The following is a 20,189-nucleotide window of genomic DNA, read 5'->3' on the forward strand; positions in this document are numbered from 1 at the left end:
CAGCCAGTGTGCAGGATCCACCTGGACCCTTATCTGGCCAGACCCTGAGACATTAAAATCCTAGAAACGTAATTAAATTAAGAGCCCACACAGAGGGGAACGCTGAGGGAAAGAAAAGCCAGTGACTGATTACACGGGAGAGAGTCAAAGGATACCCTGGGTACCGAACAAACTAACCTCATACTACACTATCTGAACAGGAGGTGTTAATTGGTATTAATGTTAAGTTTTGGGATAAGAATTTTGTTACTGACATTAAACCTTATGGCAGGGGCAGCCAACCTGGGGCACCGGAGCCACATGCGGCTCTTCAGAAGTTAATATGCGGCTCCTTGTATAGACGCCGACTCTGGGGCTGGAGCTACAGGTGCCAACATTCCAATGTGCCAGGGGGTGCTCACTGCTCAACCCCACAGGCCCTGGCCCCAATCCACCCCCTCCCACTCCCTCCCCTGGGCCTGCTGTGCCCTCACTACTCCCCATTCACTCCCAGAGCCTCCTGCATGCCGGAAACAGCTGATGGGGAGGGAAGGGAAGGTGCTGATCGGAGGGGCTGCTGGTGGGTGGGAGCAGGGGGCGGGCTGATCAAGGGCTCCTGACGTATTACTGTGGCTCTTTGGCAATGTACATTGGTAAATTGTGGGTCCTTCTCAGGCTCACGTTGGCCACCCGTGGCTTATGGTAACGCTAGTTCTCAGTTAATACCTGTAAGCAGATTTAAAGCTTATCACAGCAAAGAAACCATAACAAATCTGGTTTGCTGTGTGTGAATGGGGAAACTGAGGCACACCACGTCATGGCCTTGATGGCTGGATGCCAAGAGAACTATAACACAAACTGCCTTTGAGTTAGTCAGTGACCAACCCTCCTGCAGTAACCTAAGGGGGGAGGTGTGACTTTCTATACCTCCCAGGCTGCCGAAACCAAAGGGGGCACAGCAGTCCCAGAGTTCCAAGCTGGAGGGAGGAATGGAAATAGGACCCACAGTCGCAGAGCACCCCCTCCTGGTGCTGTAGACAAGCACTTTGGCCAGTACCAGGAGGAGGTTGCTGAGGAGGTCTTGCGACTTCGTGGGGCTGCAGACAGGGTGTGTGTATATGAAGAGGTGTGGAGAAAAGTGCAGCCAGAACCTCAGCAGGAGGTTCTGAAGGAGCTGGAAAAGGGGCTGCAACCTGGCACATTGCAGATAGGTGAGCGTCAGGGTTTCCCTCATGCTGCAAAATGGACAGGCGTCAGGATGGAGGTGAGCCGCGCCAGGTACCCACCTGTGCTCAAAGCTCCATGAAGGAGTAGCCAACCAATGTCCCTGGCAGGCCAAGGGACCAAGATGAAGTACAGGCTGGACCACCGGGGTTCCTCATCCAGCCACTTGGTATCGGGGTGGGACACAAGGGTGAGGAAGTGCACTGTGTGCAGCACGCGCGTGTAGAGTTGTTCCCTAGGTGCGGTTCAGCACGAATCAGCTGCAGGGTGTGCAGTCGTATGGGGTTGCGGAAAGGAAGGGGTCAGGGGGCTCAGGGGGCAGGGGCCCAATGAAAAGCCCAGGGGTTGGGGCGGGCAGGGGGCACCCTCTCACAGGACCATGCATCCAGGGCCGGTGCAAGGATATTTTGCACCCTAGGCGAAACTTCCACCTTGTGCCCTCTGCCCCCACCCCTCCCCCCAGAGCATTGCTTATTATAAACTTTCAAAAATGAATACTGCATAATGTGGCATTGTTCATTAGAATTCATACATATTCGTCTTGAAAATTTATTAATTTCATTATTTAGCCTACATATTTAATGAAAATATTTGAATAACCTGACAGGGTGTGGGGCTGGCTGGCTCTGGGCAGGGCAGGGGATGCGAAGCTGGTTGGAGATAGGGTGTGGAGTTGGCTGGAGACAGGGGGTGCGGGACTGGCTGCGTGCAGGGCAGGGGCTGCAGCAGGGGCTGGATGGAGACAGGTGGTGTGGGGCTATGGACAGGGCAAGGAGTGCAGCAGGGGCTGGCTGCATGCAGGGCAGGGAGTGAGGGGCTGGCTGTGGGCAGGACAGGGGGTGTGGAGTGGCTGGAGACAGGAGGTGTGGGGCTAGCTGTGGGCAGGGCAGGGGGTGCAGCAGGGGCTGGCTGCAGGCAGGGCAGGGGGTGGGGGCTGGTTGAGGCAGGGAAGGGGGTGCCGGGCTGGCTGCGGGCAGGGGCTGAGGGGCTGTCTGGATACAGGGGTGTGGGGCTGGCTAGAGACAGGGCAGGGGGTGTGAGGCTGGCTGTGGGCAGGGGGTGCAGCAGGGGTGGCTGCGGGTAGGGCAGGGGGTGAGGGGCTGGCTGGAGGCAGGGGAAGGGGTGTGGGGCTGACTGGAGGCAGGGGAGGGGATGAGGGGTTGGCTGCAGTCAGGACAGGGGGTTCAGTTGCCATGGATGGAGCTGAGCACAAAGAGCAGCTGCAGAAGGAAGAGCTGTTGAACAGAAGCTTCTGTGAGGAACCGGCTCTGTCCCATGGAGGTACCACTGTGGGATCTGCATTTTAAATAGCAGTGGGGATGCCCCTGCAGCCCCTTGCCCTCTCAGCCTCCTGGGCACTGGCTCTCTGCGGCTCACTCCCTAGGGGCTCAGCCCTGCTCCTCTTGCCCCCAGTCCCTCATTAGGCCTGGGTGCCTGTAAAGCATGCAGCATATCTTTGTACTGTGTTAATGACTCCTGAACTGGTGGGAGCTATGCCTAATTGCTGCCACTATCTCTTTCTTTGCTGGGCAATTAGATGACAATTAACTTGGAATAGCCCAGAGGGGTCAGAGTAGAGAAGGAGGGAGGAGAGACCTTTAGGTTTCAGTTCTGTGCAAAGCCAGTTAACTTTTCTTTTCAGCTGCCTATAAACAAACCTAGTAGAGAAAAGAGTTTCTTCCCCACATCCTCTCTCCCAAAAAATCAGTTATGATTTTAATGGATCCAGAAGCAAAATAAGTCTGTAATCAAAAAGACAAGTTTCCTGCTTTCCCTTCCACAAAGATCTATTTCCAACCCAGGTAACTTATTATTTATTATCTGTAGTAACTATGTTCTCACATTTGAATGATACACCGTAGCGGTGTCAGAGTTCTTTGGAAATCCCTCAGCTCTTTTGCGGTGTTGGGAGTGAATGCTAGACCCTCGGTTAATTACTTTTACCTTACTTCACGTGCCCATCTTTTGGTCATTAATTTTTGAAGTTAAATTAGATTTTCAAAACCCAGCTTTAAAATGATGTTCATGCCGACAATTGCAATGTAATTGTCCAAATGGGGAAACTGATGCCTTGAAATTATGGGATCTAATTTTAAAATTGTATTAAAAATGTGGCATTATAAAGGGGAAATATTTTAAAAGGTTTTACCAGCATCCCCGTTACTGTTACCCAGGATTCTGCTTCAAGCAGTAACACAGGAGGGAGAGGGCAGTGGACAGATTAGTGTTCAGTGGTACTTCAGACAAAAAGACATTTACTCTTAAATTATCTCATTGATGCCTAATTGACGATCTAATAGCATCCAGTACATCAAAACTTCGCTGAATAAGCTTGTTAGCATTTCTAAGGGGGACACTGACCATTCCAAACAGTGATAAGTGGTGCCTGCGGGCGGTCGTGCAGGCATGACTGCGGCAGCTCAGACTCCCTCTCTGTCCCAGCAGCAGCGGCTGCTCAACCATTTAAAAAAAAAATTGAGGGCGCTTTTTGGTGCCCTCAAATCTCAGCGCCCTAGGCAACCGCCTAGTCTGCCTAAATGGTTGCACCGGCCCTGCGTGCGTGCAGCCCAGACTCTGCTCTCATGCAGTGACAGCTGGGAACAGCAGATATCACTAGTGCCAGCCACCCCCTCCCCCGGTCCACAGCCCCTCGCTGTGCCCAGTGGTTATCAGCAGTGCCAGCCACCCCCTCCCCCCATGAGCACAGCCCATTGCCAGTGTCACTCACCTTGGTGTGAGGCCCGAACTCCTCTGTGAGTTTCTTGAGTGGGGTGTCATACTCCAGCACCATCTGGGCCAGCCGAGCGTAGCTGGGGTCCCTGCATGGGGACAGCAAGGGCAGAGATTTGGTTCATGCCCCCTCAGCAAACTGTCCCCCAATGCCTGGGTTGTGCACCCCTCCCTAAACTGCAATGCAATGCCTAGGTCGTGCACCTCATGGCAAATGACCTTGCTGGCTTTGCCAGTGCACCTCACTCTTCCACATGGGCACTACCTCTGGGATTTGTACACTGCCCCCTGGAGCCCTCTGACCCACACATACCCTGCAGCAGGGATCCCGGGTGGCCTAGCCCAGCACTGTGTGAACCACCCTCTCCTGCACAACCCCCCTCAGTCCCCTCCCCCCAGTTCCCTCTCACCCGCTGCCCTGGATCATCTCATGGGCACAGTTGTACATCCCAATCAGGGCTTTGCGGTCCTCGATACGTGACAGCAACAGGATGACAGATGTGTAGGTCACCACCAGGTCCAGGTAGTTCTTGGTGAGGTCGTAGTTCACGTGCTGTGGGGGAGAGCATAGTGGGGGGTGTCAGTGACCAGGAACACTAGCGTGTGTGTGTATATGTGTGTGCACATGTGCAAGCGCTGCCCCCTGCTGGAGGGGATGAGCCCTGCTCTAGGTGTGTCTGCATGTGCATGGGGCAGGGGGCATGTGTGTGCTGCCCCCGGCTGGAGGGGATGTGCCCTGCAATGCAATGCAATGCATGCAGCGCATGGAGATGGAAGGTCCTGCAGAGAGGAGAGCTGCAAAGCCAGGCATGCGGTGGGGACTCCCCAGCCCAGCATGCCCCAGGCTGCTCTTTGAACACAGCCTTGCTGGCTGTTGGTATTGGACAACATTCCTGGGGGAACAGCAGCCCCCACAGGGTGGGACAGTGCTCGGTGCATTACGGGCCCACCGGCGATCGTGGCCCCAGGTGCTGCATGGACACAGAGTGAGAGGCCAGCCCATTCTCTGGTAACTTACCCTCAGGATTATCCCTACTTTGCCAGTGGGCAGCTGGCGCCCAGAGAGGCTGAGAGAAAATGGCAGGTGCTGGGGGCACCATTGGGGACAGTGCCTAGCCAAGCACCTGAGGATCTAACCAGAGGTCACAGCAGGGATCTGTGGCTGAGCTGGGACTCAAAGCCAGATCCCCTGACTCTCAGACCAGTGCATCATCCCTACAATCTTCCTGCCTCTCCAGGGAAGCAGAGACACCAGCAGTCTGTCCCCACTGTGCCCCTGCCCACGCACCGCCCCTTGCAGCCCCTGTCCATGCACCACCTCCGCAGCCTGCTGTGCCCCTCCCCATGCATTGCCCTTGCAGCCCCCTGTCCATGCACCACCCCCGCAGCCTGCTGTGCCCCTGCCCATGTGCTGCAGCCAGGGGACCTGAAGGGACTCACGATGTCAAAGTAGCACTGGCTGGCATCGATGGTGTTCAGCAGCTCGTACACATGGTCCTGCCAAGGGAAGCTGTGTCAGTCACACCTAAGAGCCCCCAGCAGTGATTCGCCCTCCCTCAGGCTAAGCCCCAGCAGCCCCACACCGGGCCCGGCATTCTAGGACAGATGGCTGTGTCAGCAGGGGCGGAGGGCTCCGCTACACACGTACAAGCCTTGGGTACGCTAAGGAGGGCAGGTGGCTTCCTCACCCGAGATTTGGCACCTACAATAGGGTAAAGAGTCTCCCCAATGCCCTCTTCTGCTCCAGGAGCAACAGGCCCTGGTGTAACTTGTGCCCAGGGTGCAGGGATGCAGACTCTTGGCCTGGAATGAGCCATGGGAAGCGCTCACGTGGAAGCTAAGGCCATGGGGCTGGCCACAGCCCCAGGCAGCTCCATGACACAGGCAGCAGGTTTAAGCAGCAGCTGCTCCATCCCTCATGAACTGACTCAGATTGGTGCAAAGCAAGTGAGAGCTGGGTCCAGTATCCCCCACGTGTGCCCATGAGCAAAGCATCTGGGCATCCAACACTCTTCAACGGATTTACCCTCCTCAGTCCCGGGTTTACAGTGGCACCATGGAGCTGGGCCCATGCTCAGAAGGGGCCCCCGGCCTGCTTCGCTTGCACTGCACCCCAAGACCCTGCCAGCCGCTGGCTCCCCCCCACCCACTACTTGCTCTTCTCGACCTGCTTGCCAGCTGGCTGAGAGCTCCTCTCCGCCCCCAGCCCCACCCGCCAGCTCCTCTCTGCCCCCTGGCCAGACCCCAGTGCACTTCCAGCTCTGGGCAGTCTCTGCTTTGCACCACCTGTGGGGCCCCAACTGTCTCCCCAGAGCTGAGCCTCCTGGGACTGGTGCAGAAGCCTGGCCAGTCTCAACCAAGTAGAGGGGATGTTGGGCGGGGGCTTGTCTGTGCCCCTCCAGGCAAGCGGGTCCTGAGGGAGCCCGGCCGGGGCAGGCCCTGGCCTGGCTGTTTGCACCACTCCAAAGGGACTGGAGCGATTCCCGGGACCAGCCCTGGCTGCGCTGCCGGCTCAGCCTGGCAGACACAGTCACCTCCCAGCAGAGCCAGTGAGTGCAGCCAGGAGGCAGAGCATAGAGCCTCCATGCCCCCAGCTACCGGCCAACACCCGCTCTCCCCAGGGCCGTGATGCCCCCTGCAGGTACTCACCCGGAACTCCATCACGTCCACAAAAGACTGGTAGTAGCTATTGAGCACTTTGATGATCTCTGCCTTCTCCTTGTGCACCGGGCCCAGGTGTTGCTAAAGCAAAGGACAGACATGGGGAGCAGATTTCACCCTGACTGGCCATGGGGGAAGCCAGCTGTGTGGCTGAGGACGCAGAGCCCTGCCACGGAACCAGCTCCCAACCCCTCACCACTGGGGACAGAGATCACTGACACACGCAGGGCTGGACACAGTGCCCTGGCACACTCATCCCTGGGCATCTCCAGCCTTCAAGCTGGAGTTGAGTTGAGAGCCCCCATGCCAGGGTGGTGCTGTGCGGATCCAAGCACTGCACCGTCAGGGGGTGGGGCTGTATGGATCCGAGCACTGTGCTGGCAGAGGGAAGGGGAGACCTGTCCAGATCTGAGTGCTGCGCCAGCGGGAGGAGGGGGGACTTGGGGCTTGTCTACATCAGAAAGTTGCAGCGCTGGTGAGGGAGTTACAGCGCTGCAACTTTGAAGGTGTACACATCTGCAGGGCACCACCAGCGCTGCAACTCCCTGTTTGCAGCGCTGGCCGTACTCCCGTTTTGTCTCGGGTGTAGAGGATCCAGCGCTGGTGATCCAGCGCTGGTAATCCAATGTAGACAGTTACCAGCGCTTTTCTTGACCTCCGTGGAAGGAGGAAGCCTCTGGTAATCAAGCTGGTTTCCTTTCCCGGTTTGCTCTCTCGGTCCCGGAGCCAGCCAGCAAACCGCAGGGAAGGAGACCTGCTTGCTCGGGGTTCCGGGACCGAGAGAGCAAACCGGGAAAGGAGACCAGCTTCGCCGCGGTTTGCTCTCTCGGTCCCGGAGCCAGCCAGCAAACCGCAGGGAAGGAGACCTGCTTGCTCGGGGTTCCGGGACCGAGAGAGCAAACCGGGAACGCCGCGGTTTGCTCTCTCGGTCCCGGAGCCAGCCAGCAAACCGCAGGGAAGGAGACCTGCTTGCTCGGGGTTCCGGGACCGAGAGAGCAAACCGGGAACGCCGCGGTTTGCTCTCGCGTTTCCGGAGCCACCCAGCAAACCGCAGGGAAGGAGACCTGCTCGCTCGGGGTTCCGGGACCGAGAGAGCAAACCGCGGCGAAGCTGGTCTCCTTTCCCGGTTTGCTCTCTCGGTCCCGGAACCCCGAGCAAGCAGGTCTCCTTCCCTGCGGTTTGCTGGCTGGCTCCGGGAACGCGAGAGCAAACCGCGGCATTTCCGGTTTGCTCTCTCGGTCCCGGAACCCCGAGCAAGCAGGTCTCCTTCCCTGCGGTTTGCTGGCTGGCTCCGGGACCGAGAGAGCAAACCGCGGCGTTCCCGGTTTGCTCTCTCGGTCCCGGAACCCCGAGCAAGCAGGTCTCCTTCCCTGCGGTTTGCTGGCTGGCTCCGGGACCGAGAGAGCAAACCGCGGCGTTCCCGGTTTGCTCTCTCGGTCCCGGAACCCCGAGCAAGCAGGTCTCCTTCCCTGCGGTTTGCTGGCTGGCTCCGGGACCGAGAGAGCAAACCGCGGCGTTCCCGGTTTGCTCTCTCGGTCCCGGAACCCCGAGCAAGCAGGTCTCCTTCCCTGCGGTTTGCTGGCTGGCTCCGGGACCGAGAGAGCAAACCGCGGGGAAGCTGGTTTCCTTTCCCGGTTTGCTCTCTCGTCCCGGAACCCCCCTTGAAGCCGCCCAACAGCGCTGCAGTGTGGCCACATCTAACACCACTTGCAGCGCTGGTTGCTGTAAGTGTGGCCACTCTGCAGCGCTGGCCCTATACAGCTGTACTAATACAGCTGTAACAACCAGCGCTGCAAAATTTTAGATGTAGACATGGCCTTGTACAGATCCGAGCACCACGCTGGCAGTGGTGAGGCTGTATGAATCCAAGCACTATGCTGGCAGGGGGAAGGGGGATCCTGTCCAGATCCGAGCACCGTGCCAGCAGTGGCGGGGCTGTATGGATCTGGGCACTGTGCCAGTGGGAGGGAAGTGGACCTGTAGAGATCCAAGCACCGCTCCAGCAGGGAGGACCTGTACAGATCCAAGTACTGTGCCGGCAGGGGGGAGGGAGGACCTGTACAGATCCAAGCACCACACCAGCAGTGGTTGGGCTGTATGGATCTGAGCACTGTGCCAGTAGGAGGGAAGTGGACCTGTAGAGATCCAAGCACCGCTCTAGCAGGGAGGACCTGTACAGATCCAAGTACTGTGGCAGCAGGGGGGAGGGAGGACCTGTACAGATCCAAGCACCACACCAGCAGTGGTTGGGCTGTATGGATCTGAGCACTGTGCCAGTAGGAGGGAAGTGGACCTGTAGAGATCCAAGCACCGCTCTAGCAGGGAGGACCTGTACAGATCCAAGTACTGTGCCGGCAGGGGGGAGGGAGGACCTGTACAGATCCAAGCACCACACCAGCAGTGGTTGGGCTGTATGGATCTGAGCACTGTGCCAATAGGAGGGAGGGTGACCTGTACAGATCCAAGTACCGTGCCGGCAGGGGGGACCTGTACAGATCCGAGCACCACACCGGTGGGGGTGTGGGCTGTATGGATCCAAGTGCCATGCCAGCATGAGCGGGTGCCTGGTGAGGTCTGAGCGCCACGCTGGCGGCGGGGAGGCTGTATGTATCCGAGTGCTGTGTCAGGGCAGGAGGCTTGTACTGATTTAAATGAGAGCTGTACCATGTGGCAGGGCCTGAGCCTGTGGCTGAGGGAGGCTGCTCACCGTGCTGCTCCGTGCGTCCACATTTGGGAACTTCTTGTTGATGTATTTGATGGAGGGCTCCATGGTCTTCTCGGTGAAGAATGCAGGTTTGGACCTGGGGTCTGAGCACGTCTGTAACAGAGAAAGCCCCAGGGTATCAGCAGGGATGAGCCTCCAGGCAGGGCAGGGACAGCTCCAGGGGCTCCTGCTGTCTGCAGTCAGAACTGTCCCTGCACTCCCCCAAACAGGCACCACCTGACTGCCAGAGAAATCTATCCCTTGCCCAATAGTGATGCTCCTCAATGAGCGCCCACAGCCCCTGCTATCCCAGCCCCGGGCTCTTCCCCACCCTCCATCCCAGCTCTGGCAATGCCCCTCGACCCTGCCCTGCCACGGGGGCGCCAGTTAGCCTACAGGAGGTGTGCTCTTCTCTGCACAGCATGAGTGTGGAATGTGAGTTGGCAGAGGAGAAGTGCTGCTCCCAGCTTGTGCCCCGGGGCAGGGAGTCAGGATTCTGTTTACAAACAGAGGCAGAGTGCTTAAGATAAGACAGGGCTGGTAATTTAATTAAGGATCTGGAAGTCCTTAGATGACGGGTGGGGTTGGAAAAAATTGGAGAGAGTCTAGTGGAGGCAACGAAAATGATTACAGGGCTGAGGCACATGACTTACAAGGAGAGGCTGAGGGAACTGGGCTTATTTAGTCTGCAGAAGAGAAGAATGAGGGGGGATTTGATAGCTGCTTTCAACTACCTGAAGGGGGGTTCCAAAGAGGATGGAGCAGGGCTGTTCTCAGTGGTGGCAGATGACACAAGAAGCAATGGTCTCAAGTTGCAGTGGGGGAGGTTTAGGTTGGATATTAGGAAACACTATTTCACTAGGAGGGTGGTGAAGCACTGGAATGGGTTACCTAGGGAGGTGGTGGAATCTCCTTCCTTAGAGGTTTTTAAGGTCAGGCTTGACAAAGCCCTGGCTGGGATGATTTAGTTGGGGTTGGTCCTGATTTGAGCAGGGGGTTGGACTAGATGACCTCCTGAGGTCTCTTCCAACCCTAATATTCTATGAAGAGAGAACGGGGGACTCAGAAGACATATAGCCAAGCCCTCGAAGCCAAGATTACATTCAGAAAAGATGTAGGTTTGAGGGCATAGGTGAAAATAAGGGGCCAAAACTCAGGGAAGGGATAGCAGTGGTATAGAGAAGTTCCCACTCTACCTCTGGTACTTAAGTGGCCCCATCACCATAGTATCTGAGTCCCTCACAATGTCTAACCTCTTTCTTCTCACAGCCTCACTGAGGTTGAGCAGTGCTGTTATCCCCATTGTAAAGGTGGGGCACTGGGGCACACACAGACTAAAGGGCAGATTTTTAAAGGTATCAGGCACCTCGTGGATTCTCAAAAGCGCCTAGATTTGGTGCTTTGTAAACCCCACTAGATGCATCTTTGGGTGCCCAAAAACCTTTGAAATTCTGTCCCTAAGGCACTGGCCTGAGGTCATACAGGAAGCCCATTTAGGGTGACCAGATGTCCTGATTTTATAGGGACAGTCCTGATTTTTGGGTTTTTTTCTTATATAGGCTCCTATTACCTCCTACCCCCATCCCAATTTTTCACACTCGCTATCTGGTTACCCAATTCATGGGGGGCGTATAACCCAGGTCTCTCAAGGGTAACTCCCTATCTACTGGCCCAGCCTAGCTCTCTGCTCCATGCTGCAAAAGAGAGGACTCTGACAGATTGGAGCAAAACCAATAAGGCCAGTCCTCCAAGACTCAGCAAACAGTCCCAGGTGATTGAGAAGGATTCATGGTTGACAGCATGACAAGCAGCACAGAGGTCAAAGAGGCGATCACTTAGGCCCAAAGGGGTGGCAGGTTTTGCCCCAGGCTGGGTTGTAGCACAATGGCTACTGTGCAATTTTACATTTTAACTGAAAACCATTTTGGTTTGTCATTTTTTGTTCTGATTTTGAGAAAAGGAAGAAGTGAGTAAATGTTGTATGAGTATCAGATTATGTCTCAAATTCTTAGGGTTTCAGCTGAATCCAGGCCAATTCCAGAACAAAGAACAGAAATTGCATCCACAGAGCCCATGAAGTTGACAATTATTGTCATGATTTGTATTATTCATTGGGCACCATCTGGGTGCTCAGAAATGTTCAGAATATGCCAGAAAATGTAGCCCCTGAGCCAATGTGTATAAAATGTGTAGCCCTGGAAAAGATGGCTCAGATATTTAAGTATGAAGTGTGTAGTAGAGACCCTGAGACATAAGATTTTGGATCAGAGGCCTGATCTGAGGCCTGAACTAAAGTGGTAGTCAGGCCCTACTAATATAAAGCAAAGTTAGCAAAGGTCATGCTGTGAACAGAAGTCAGGCTCTGCCTGTGTACAGGCTCACAGAATCTGGCAAGAACAGAATTGCAAAAAACACACACATGAGAAGTGCTAGGCACAGGACACTCACACAAACACATTCCAGAAGGGTGGTACCAGAACATCCCAATACCAAGTACAAAGAAGTATCTCAGAGTGAGCGTCGGTGGTCAGCCTAGGGGGCAGTGGAAAGTCCGCCACTGACTGGTTGGTCCATGATCACAGACACATGTGTTTTACTATCCCCTTATAATCTGCCAGATGTTATTACCGTGCTTCGTCCACAAGAAATCTGACCGAGTGCCTACGCTACTAACGGGTCTGTGGTTATTGGGCAGTTCAATTGGTGTCTGCGGTACGGACTATCTGGCCAGAGCCACTGCAGCATGCAGAGTGAACACACATGCAGTTAACATCTGACAACAAAGTGTATAGTTATTCAGCACATGTTAATATCTATGAGTCCCCTGTGGGTCCGGGGACAGAATAGGCCCACTGCTCTCCTGCATGTCATAAGAGGCAACTAAAAGGATCTGTCTGGAGAGGGATGGGCTCCTCCAGGCAGGGCAGCGCTAGGTTTTTTGCTGCCCCAAGCAAAAAAAAATTTGTCCACCTCCCGTCCCAGCCCTGGGCTCCCCACCGCACTCCCCTGCTGCCTCAGCTCTGGGCTCCCCCCTCCCACTCCACCATTGCCCCCCCCACCTCCTGCTGCCCCAACCCTGGGCTCTCCCCCTCCCCCCGCATCTATATCCTCCATCCACTGGAGCCCTGGGTCACTGGTAACTCGCTCCCAGGGCAAATCGTTCAGCAGGAATTTTAGACGTGCACAGAACACAGACAGGATCGATTCCCATTTGGCTACAGAACTGCAGTAAAGTTGAACAATTTTCAGCTTGTATGATTGGAGGATATCTTGATGCCTATTATAAGATGGTCCTACATAAATGAGGAAAAGTTGAGGTGCCTTTATTATTCTTTTGTTCCACTCTTTGTTTCTAACGCTGGTCTGAGTGGCACAGTAAGGGGGTTGGGGGGTTGGAGAAGGGGTAGGGGGTTCCGGGGGTTGGATGGGGCAGAGGTTCAGGGGGGCAGTCAGGGGCAGGGAGAAGGGGGGATTAGATGGATCGGGGTTCAGGGAGGCACTCAGGAGACAGGCAGCAGCTGGATAGGCATGGGAGTCCCAGGGGTTTATCAGAGGACAGGTAGGGGGTGGGGTCCTGGGGAGAAGTTGGGGGGGTCTCAAGAGGGAGCAGTTGGGGACAAGGAGAAAGCAGGCATAGATGGGGGTGGGGTCCCAAGGGGCAGTTGGGGCAGGGGTCCCGGGAGGGGGCAATCAGGGGACAAGGAGCAGCAGCGCTTAGATGGGGGTGGGGTCCCATGAGGGGTGATCAGGGGACAGGGAGCGGGGGAGAGTTGGATGGGTTGGGGTTTCTGTGGGGGGCAGTCAGAGGGCGTGGATGGTGGCAGGGTGAGGCTACACTCCCTCCCCGTGGAGTGTCCTATTTTTTGAATGTTAAAATATGGTACCCCTACCTTCACAGTGCAGCTGTCCATTCACAGCAGGCTGCAGCATGAGGTTCCCCCCCCCTTCCTTTCCAGTTGGTAGTGGCCAAGGGAATGCTGAAAAATGGAGTTCTTTCCCTGCTCCGGGGCTGGCTCTATAGGCAGGGAGCTAACCAAGGAACTACAGCTCCCAGAACCCCCTGTTGGTTCTCAGCTCCCATGCTGGATCCCTGCTGCCCCTGCAAATGGGCTGCCCCAAGCACGTGCTTGCTTTGCTGGTGCCTAGAGCCACCCCTGCTGCCAGGTTAGAAATTTGCCCAAGACACACCATATGATGAGCAGGTCAACAATGTCCATACCAGATTGAACACAGCCCGGTTAATAATGACTGCACCGTCTGTCTCCCAGCAGGGCAGACACGACAAGTATACTACTGGTGTAACCCCAACAAAGAGGATCCGTGGAAGAGATAACATCACCATAGCCACATGGAATGTAAGGACATTGAGACAAATAGGGAAGTTGAAAGAACTCACATACGAAATGGTACAATACACCTGGCACCTCCTAGGAATCTCTGAGGTCAGATGAAAGAACTTTGGAGAGGTACTAACAGAAGAAGGCCATGTGCTTTATTACAGTGGAGAGGACAAACATGTCAACGGCGTAGGATTTCTTGTGCATAAAGAGATCAAGAACTGAGTATTGGGATGCTGCCCAATGTCCAGCAAGCTTATTTCCATCCATCTAAAGGCAGTACTTTTTAATATCACAGTGGTACAAGTCTGTGCCCCTACAACAGACTATGACGATGAGCAAACTGAAGATTTTTACAATCAGCTCCAAGACATCATCAATAAGATACATAAGAAAGATATCCTGATTGTACAAGGAGATTGGAATGCTAAAGTGGGTACTGATACACAGGCAGATTGGCAAGATTATTGTGGCCCTTTCTGTAAAGTGGTAACCAATGAGAGAGGATTGAGACTTTTGGAGTTTGCCAGCTATAACAATCTGGTTCTTGCAAACACATTAGGAGCACATAAAGCATCCAGACGATCATCATGGCACGGACCTAATTGTCTACATCACAGCCAGATCGACTACACCATGGTGCAAAACCAATTTTGTTCTGGGATTAACAGAGCTAAAACAAGGAGCTTCGCTGGTGCTGATACTGGAAGTGATCACGAGCTTGTGATGCTAAATTTTTGGCTATGGCTAAGGAAAATTGTCAAGCCAAAGTTCACCAGAACCAAGTTTGACTTAGAAAGACTCAGAGACTAAAACAGTGCAGAGTCATTCCAAGCAGTGATCAGCGGAAAATTTTCCACACTGCTTGCTCTAGAGGAAGACACAGAAACAATGACTAACAATTTCAACGCTGTAATGAATGAGGCAGCAATGGACATCCTTGGGAAACATCGTAAGAAGACAAAACCATGGGTCACACTACAAGTGTGATCTTAGAAGAGAACTTAAGAGAGACAAGAACAGCACTGAGGGAGCTGATAAATACAGACGATTGGCAGAAAGATCAAAAAAGGAATGCCGGTGGCCAAGGAGATATGGATTGAAAAACAATGCTCTAAAATTGAAGAGTGTATTAATAATAGAAATAGCAAATGAGCCTTCCAGGTTGTAAAAGATCTGACGAAGGAAAGATGGACCAGAGCTAATGCAATTCAAGACAAAGAAGGGAACAGTCTTACAGAAGAAAGGAACATCATCAATAGGTGGACAGACTACTGCTCTGATCTGTACAACCACCAGACAAATGGAGATCCTAGTGTCTTAGACAGCCCAGATTCAACAGGCAAGGATGACTTTCTAATACTACATGAAGTACCACCACAGGACAGATTTTCAACCTTCATGTTCTATGTCAGAAGTACTTACAACACTAGCAGGACATCTACCAGGTCTTTGTTGACTTCAAGAAGGCATTTGACAGAGTATGGCACGAAGCTCTCTGGGCAACCATGAAGAAGTACAATGTTGGTCATAAGCTTATTCCTACCATTAAACAACTGTATGCCAAGGCCAGTCGTGCAGTTCTTGTCAATGGCACAATAGGAGGGTGGTTTCGCACCACTGTTGGGGTCTGGCAAGGCTGTCTTCTTTCACCCACACTGTTCAACATCTACTTGGAGCACATAATGACTGATGCCCTAGAAGATCACATATGCACCGTCACCATTGGCAGGTGAACAATCTCAAATCTTCGGTTCGTTGATGACATTGATGGCCTGGCAGTCAGCGAAGATGAACTTGCCAACCTTGTGAAATGATTGGATAAAACCTCCGCAAAATATGGCATGGAAATCAGTGCAGAGAAAGCCAAGCTGAGGACGTGATGGGATTAGCTCACATATCACAGTCAATGGACAAGAGCTGGAGACAGTGAAACAGTTGAAGTATTTGGGGGCAATCATCACTGATGAAGGATCCAAGGCAGAAATTCAGGCAAGAACTGCGCAAACAACAGCAATGATGGCAAAGCTAAAGCCAATTTGGAGGAATAAGAACATCTCCCTAGAATCCAAAGTGAAACTACTGCACGCGCTGGTCATCTCCATTTTTCTGTATGCATATGAGACATGGACTCTTACGGCAGAACTTGAACGGAAAATACAGGTAGCAGAGATTTTACTTCTGTAAAATCCTCGGCATCTCCTACTTATACTACGTCACTAACGAAGAGGTCCGCAACATCATCACTCAATGCTCTGGGTCAGATGAAGACCTCCTGATGACCGTGAAGAAGCGCAAGTTGAAGTGGTTCGGCCATGTAACATGATCATCTGGCCTATCCAAGATCATCCTCCAAGGGACAGCACAGGGGAAGAGAAGAAGAGATAGACAGAAGAAGAGATGGATTAACAACGGTCATTTCAAGGCTCATTCCCCACTCTGGCACTTCGAGTGCAGAAGGTGGGGGCCCACAAGGATTTTAAAAAATAATACTGGCCATTCCAGGCTTGTATTAAACTCCCAAGGTTACAGCTTTTCTTTGACCTTGGATTGGTAGATGCTGCCACCACTCAAGTGCAGAACCCCTTTGAGAGCCCAGGAAGGCGCACTTGGGAATTCCTTTCTCTGGGGTACCCTCAAGCCCTCTCACCCCACCCCTCTCTGGGGAAGAGCTGAGAAAGGGAAAAAGAGGAAATCAGCTTTTGCCACCAGCTAATGCACAAACCTCTTAAGACATAAAAATCCCATTTTGTTCTAAAAAAAGGTAAAATTTTTTAATTAAAAAAAGAAAGAAAATACATCTGGGAACTCCAGCTATTACTAGATTTTAAAGAAGCAACTACAAGGATTAAGCATCAAGAATAGCTTTCTTGAGGTCCAGCTTAAAGGTTATAAGCAAAACAAAAGCACCTGGGGTGAGCACAGAGGAATCCACCAGCTATAACAAAAAAAAAGGAATAAACCTAATCACGTCTTCCTAGACATTTCCAGATCTACTTACATATCTGGGGGTTTTAAACCAGTAGTTTCTAGGCATGATACTGATGATTTTTCATACTTGGCCCAAGCTTCTTATAGCATAACTCTGTTCTGTTTGCCTCTTCCCAGGAGAACAACAACAGACAGACAAAAAGGGAGTCGTGTTTCAATTTTTAAAAGTTCTAGCCTTCCCATTGGCTCTTTTGGCCAGGTACCCACTCACTCCCTTTTACCTATGCATAGTAGTGAGACTTTTTAACCCTTTACAGGTACAGCAATTAGAGAACAGCTACTAAGAGATATTTTATAGCTACTGGCCGGCTGGGTGTCCATAAAAGGGAGTTGCCCTCTTCCCCCATCCCCTCTGCCCTTCATTTATCACAACAACATAAAAGAGTGATCAGGAGTGGACGTCCCGGAGACTCAAGCACTGACACACAAACCTCAGGGATGGAGACAATTGGTTGATTGCTCATCAGTGATGGTGCCCCAACGACCAATGTGGTTATGGGAGTGATGATGATGAATATCTATGAGTGGAGGCACTGATGGCAATAGAAGTTTTACTTCATGAAAGACTGAAAGATTTGACCCTCCAACTTTCTTTCAAAAGGAAGAGCTGCCCGGAGCTCCTGTGCCTGTTTATTTTTCTTTCCTGCCTGCAGTGGCCCCGAGATACCTCAGGAGACTCATTTTTTCCCTCAACTTTAAAATGTGGAATTTTCTTGGTGTTTGTGATTAATTGACAACCCTATTTAAAATCACATAACCCATGCGACTGATTCAAACAAATTAATTGCGATGAATCAGAGTTATAATCGCACTGGTGAACAATCAGAGAATACCAGCTGAAATGTATTAAATGGTTTTGGATGTTTTTCTGCATTTTCAAATATATTGATTTCAGTTACAACACAAAATACAAAGTGTACAGTGCTCACTGTATATTATTATTTTTATTACAAATATTTGCACTGTTAAAATGATAAACAAAAGAAATAGTACTTTTCAATTCACCTCATACAAGTACTGTAGTAGTGTGTGTGACACCCACTGACCACCCTACCAAAACAATCCAGGATGTGACACCCACTCAGCACCCTAAAATAAGAATCCAATGTGAGATACCCACTGAAAACCCTACCAAAACAATCCAGTGTGTGACACCCCCTGAGTATGCTACCAGAACAATCCTGGGTGTGACACTCACTGAGCACTGTACTGTAACATTCCAGTGTGTGACACCCACTGAGAACCCTACCAAAACAGTGTGTGACACCCCCTGAGTACGCTACCAGAACAATCCTGGGTGTGACACTCACTGAGCACCCTACCAAAACAATCCTGTTTGTGACAGCCACTTGGCACCTGTGACATTGTGAGTGTACTCTTGGCTCTATGAGCTAAGATGTGAAAAAAATTATCTAACATCTCATTGAAAGGTGACAGGGCCAGAAGGAGTTAATTAACTCACAGATTGACCTGACCCATCCTGGAACTTTAGAGACTGGTTAGGAAAATATGTAAATGAATAGAGCTTTGACATGCAAGCCTGCAGTGTTAGAGACAGAAGGGTAGATGTTTGCTCAGGTCTTGTGATGTAAGCACACAAGTCTTGTCTATTGCTATAGCTTTGATTCAAAGATCAAAAAAGGAGTATTAACATTTAGGAAGACACTTGAGTTAAATAGTATTATCGTCTATATGTCTCTTTGAAGGTTGTGGTAACCTGTATCTGAACTGTTTAATGGATAAAGTATCCTGTGCTAATTCCCATGATGTTTAGGAGAAGGAAAGTTAAGCCTATTGTTTTCTCAGGCCAAAAGGCTGCAGGAAATGTATAAAAACCCTGGGACATGATCCTTCTTCATCTCAGATCTGCTTTGGGTTTCAAGAGGGGGAAACCTTAAGCCATAAGGATTGAGATCCCCAGTCACTGACTGAAGTCATCCTGAATATGGACATTGGACTATAACCCATGGACTGTATCTAAAAGGATTTTTGGCAACTACAAGTTCACCTCTGCTATGTATCTGAACCTCAAGAATTGAATTCAAGTCTGTATGTATACTGATCTTTTAACCAACACTCTCTCTTTTCTTTTTAAATAAATTTTAGCTTAGTTAATAAGAATTGGCTATAAGTGTGTATTTGCGGTAAGATCTAAGTTATAATTGGACCTGGGTGTGTGGCTGATCCTTTGGGATTGGAAGAATCTTTTCTTTTATATGATGAGATAAGATTTTCAGTAAACATCATCATATCTGACGTGTGTCTGGATGGAGGCTGGAGGCATTTTAAGGGAACTACGTTGTTTGGACTTCTGAGTAACTAGTGAGGTACAGTAATACAGGAGCTGTTTTGTGCTGGCTTGGTAAATCTAAGGCCATGTCTACATCTAAAATTTTGCAGCGCTGGTTGTTACAGCTGTATTAGTACAGCTGTATAGGGCCAGCGCTGCAGAGTGGCCACACTTACAGCAACCAGCGCTGCAAGTGGTGTTAGATGTGGCCACACTGCAGCGCTGTTGGGCGGCTTCAAGGGGGGTTCGGGGAACGCGAGAGCAAACCGGGAAAGGAGACCAGCTTCGCCGCGGTTTGCTCTCGCGTTCCCCGAACCACCCTGCAAACCGCAGGGAAGGAGACCTGCTTGCTCGGGGGTTCGGGGAACGAGAGAGCAAACCGGGAAAGGAGACCAGCTTCGCTGCGGTTTGCTCTCGCGTTCCCCGAACCACCCTGCAAACCGCAGGGAAGGAGACCTGCTTGCTCGGGGGTTCGGGGAACGAGAGAGCAAACCAGGAAAGGAGACCAGCTTCGCCGCGGTTTGCTCTCGCGTTCCCCGAACCACCCTGCAAACCGCAGGGAAGGAGACCTGCTTGCTCGGGGTTCGGGGAACGCGAGAGCAAGCCGGGGAAGGAGACCAGCTTGATTACCAGAGGCTTCCTCAGGTATGCTGGGATACCTGCTTATTCCACGGAGGTCAAGAAAAGCGCTGGTAAGTGTCTATACTTGATTACCAGCGCTGGATCACCAGCGCTGGATCCTCTACACCCGAGACAAAACGGGAGTACGGCCAGCGCTGCAAACAGGGAGTTGCAGCGCTGGTGGTGCCCTGCAGATGTGTACACCTCCTAAGTTGCAGCGCTGTAACTCCCTCACCAGCGCTGCAACTTTCTGATGTAGACAAGCCCTAAGTATTGGAATATCCACCAGCTTTCAGGGGCAGGAGGGATAGCTCAGTGGTTTGTGCATTGGCTTGCTAAGCCCAGGGTTGTAAATTCAATTCTTGAGGGGGCCATTTGGGGAACTGGGGTAAAAATCTGGGGAATGGTCCTGCTTTGAGCAGGGGGTTGGACTAAATGACCTCCTGAGGTCCCTTCCAACCCTAATATTCTATGTTTGTCTGCCCATTTTGTTTGCAGTTCTCCCTAATTGAGTGACTTCAGCTATCTCCCCCAGGCAGCATCATCACAGTGGTGTAGTTGTGCTTGGATCCACAGAACTAGGTCAATTAAGCTTTGGGTCAGAACCTCACGCTATTCAAATTTTGGTATTGAGAGTTTAGTTGGTTAAAGA

General features: G+C 52.0%; 1 protein-coding gene and 1 long non-coding RNA gene across 3 annotated transcripts in view; one reads left to right on the forward strand and one right to left on the reverse strand.

Moving 5' to 3' along the window:
• NCKAP1L (NCK associated protein 1 like) overlaps positions 1–20,189 on the reverse strand; it is a 92,089-nt gene that overhangs the window by 62,823 nt on the left and 9,077 nt on the right. For both annotated transcript variants that reach the window (XM_030546195.1, XM_030546194.1), the window contains exons 2-6: positions 9,302–9,412; positions 6,583–6,675; positions 5,374–5,430; positions 4,344–4,486; positions 3,932–4,022 (exon numbers count right to left, since the gene is read on the reverse strand). In XM_030546195.1, the coding sequence (XP_030402055.1) occupies positions 3,932–4,022; positions 4,344–4,486; positions 5,374–5,430; positions 6,583–6,675; positions 9,302–9,412 (495 nt within the window). The remainder of the gene's footprint in view (positions 1–3,931; positions 4,023–4,343; positions 4,487–5,373; positions 5,431–6,582; positions 6,676–9,301; positions 9,413–20,189) is intronic.
• Positions 9,786–18,456, forward strand: LOC115642579. Its single transcript, XR_003998210.1, has 3 exons — positions 9,786–9,796; positions 18,119–18,124; positions 18,333–18,456. It is a non-coding gene; the product is annotated as an uncharacterized LOC115642579 (long non-coding RNA).

This window comes from Gopherus evgoodei, unplaced genomic scaffold (genome assembly GCF_007399415.2).
Source record: "Gopherus evgoodei ecotype Sinaloan lineage unplaced genomic scaffold, rGopEvg1_v1.p scaffold_42_arrow_ctg1, whole genome shotgun sequence".
Taxonomy (NCBI): domain Eukaryota; kingdom Metazoa; phylum Chordata; order Testudines; family Testudinidae; genus Gopherus; species Gopherus evgoodei.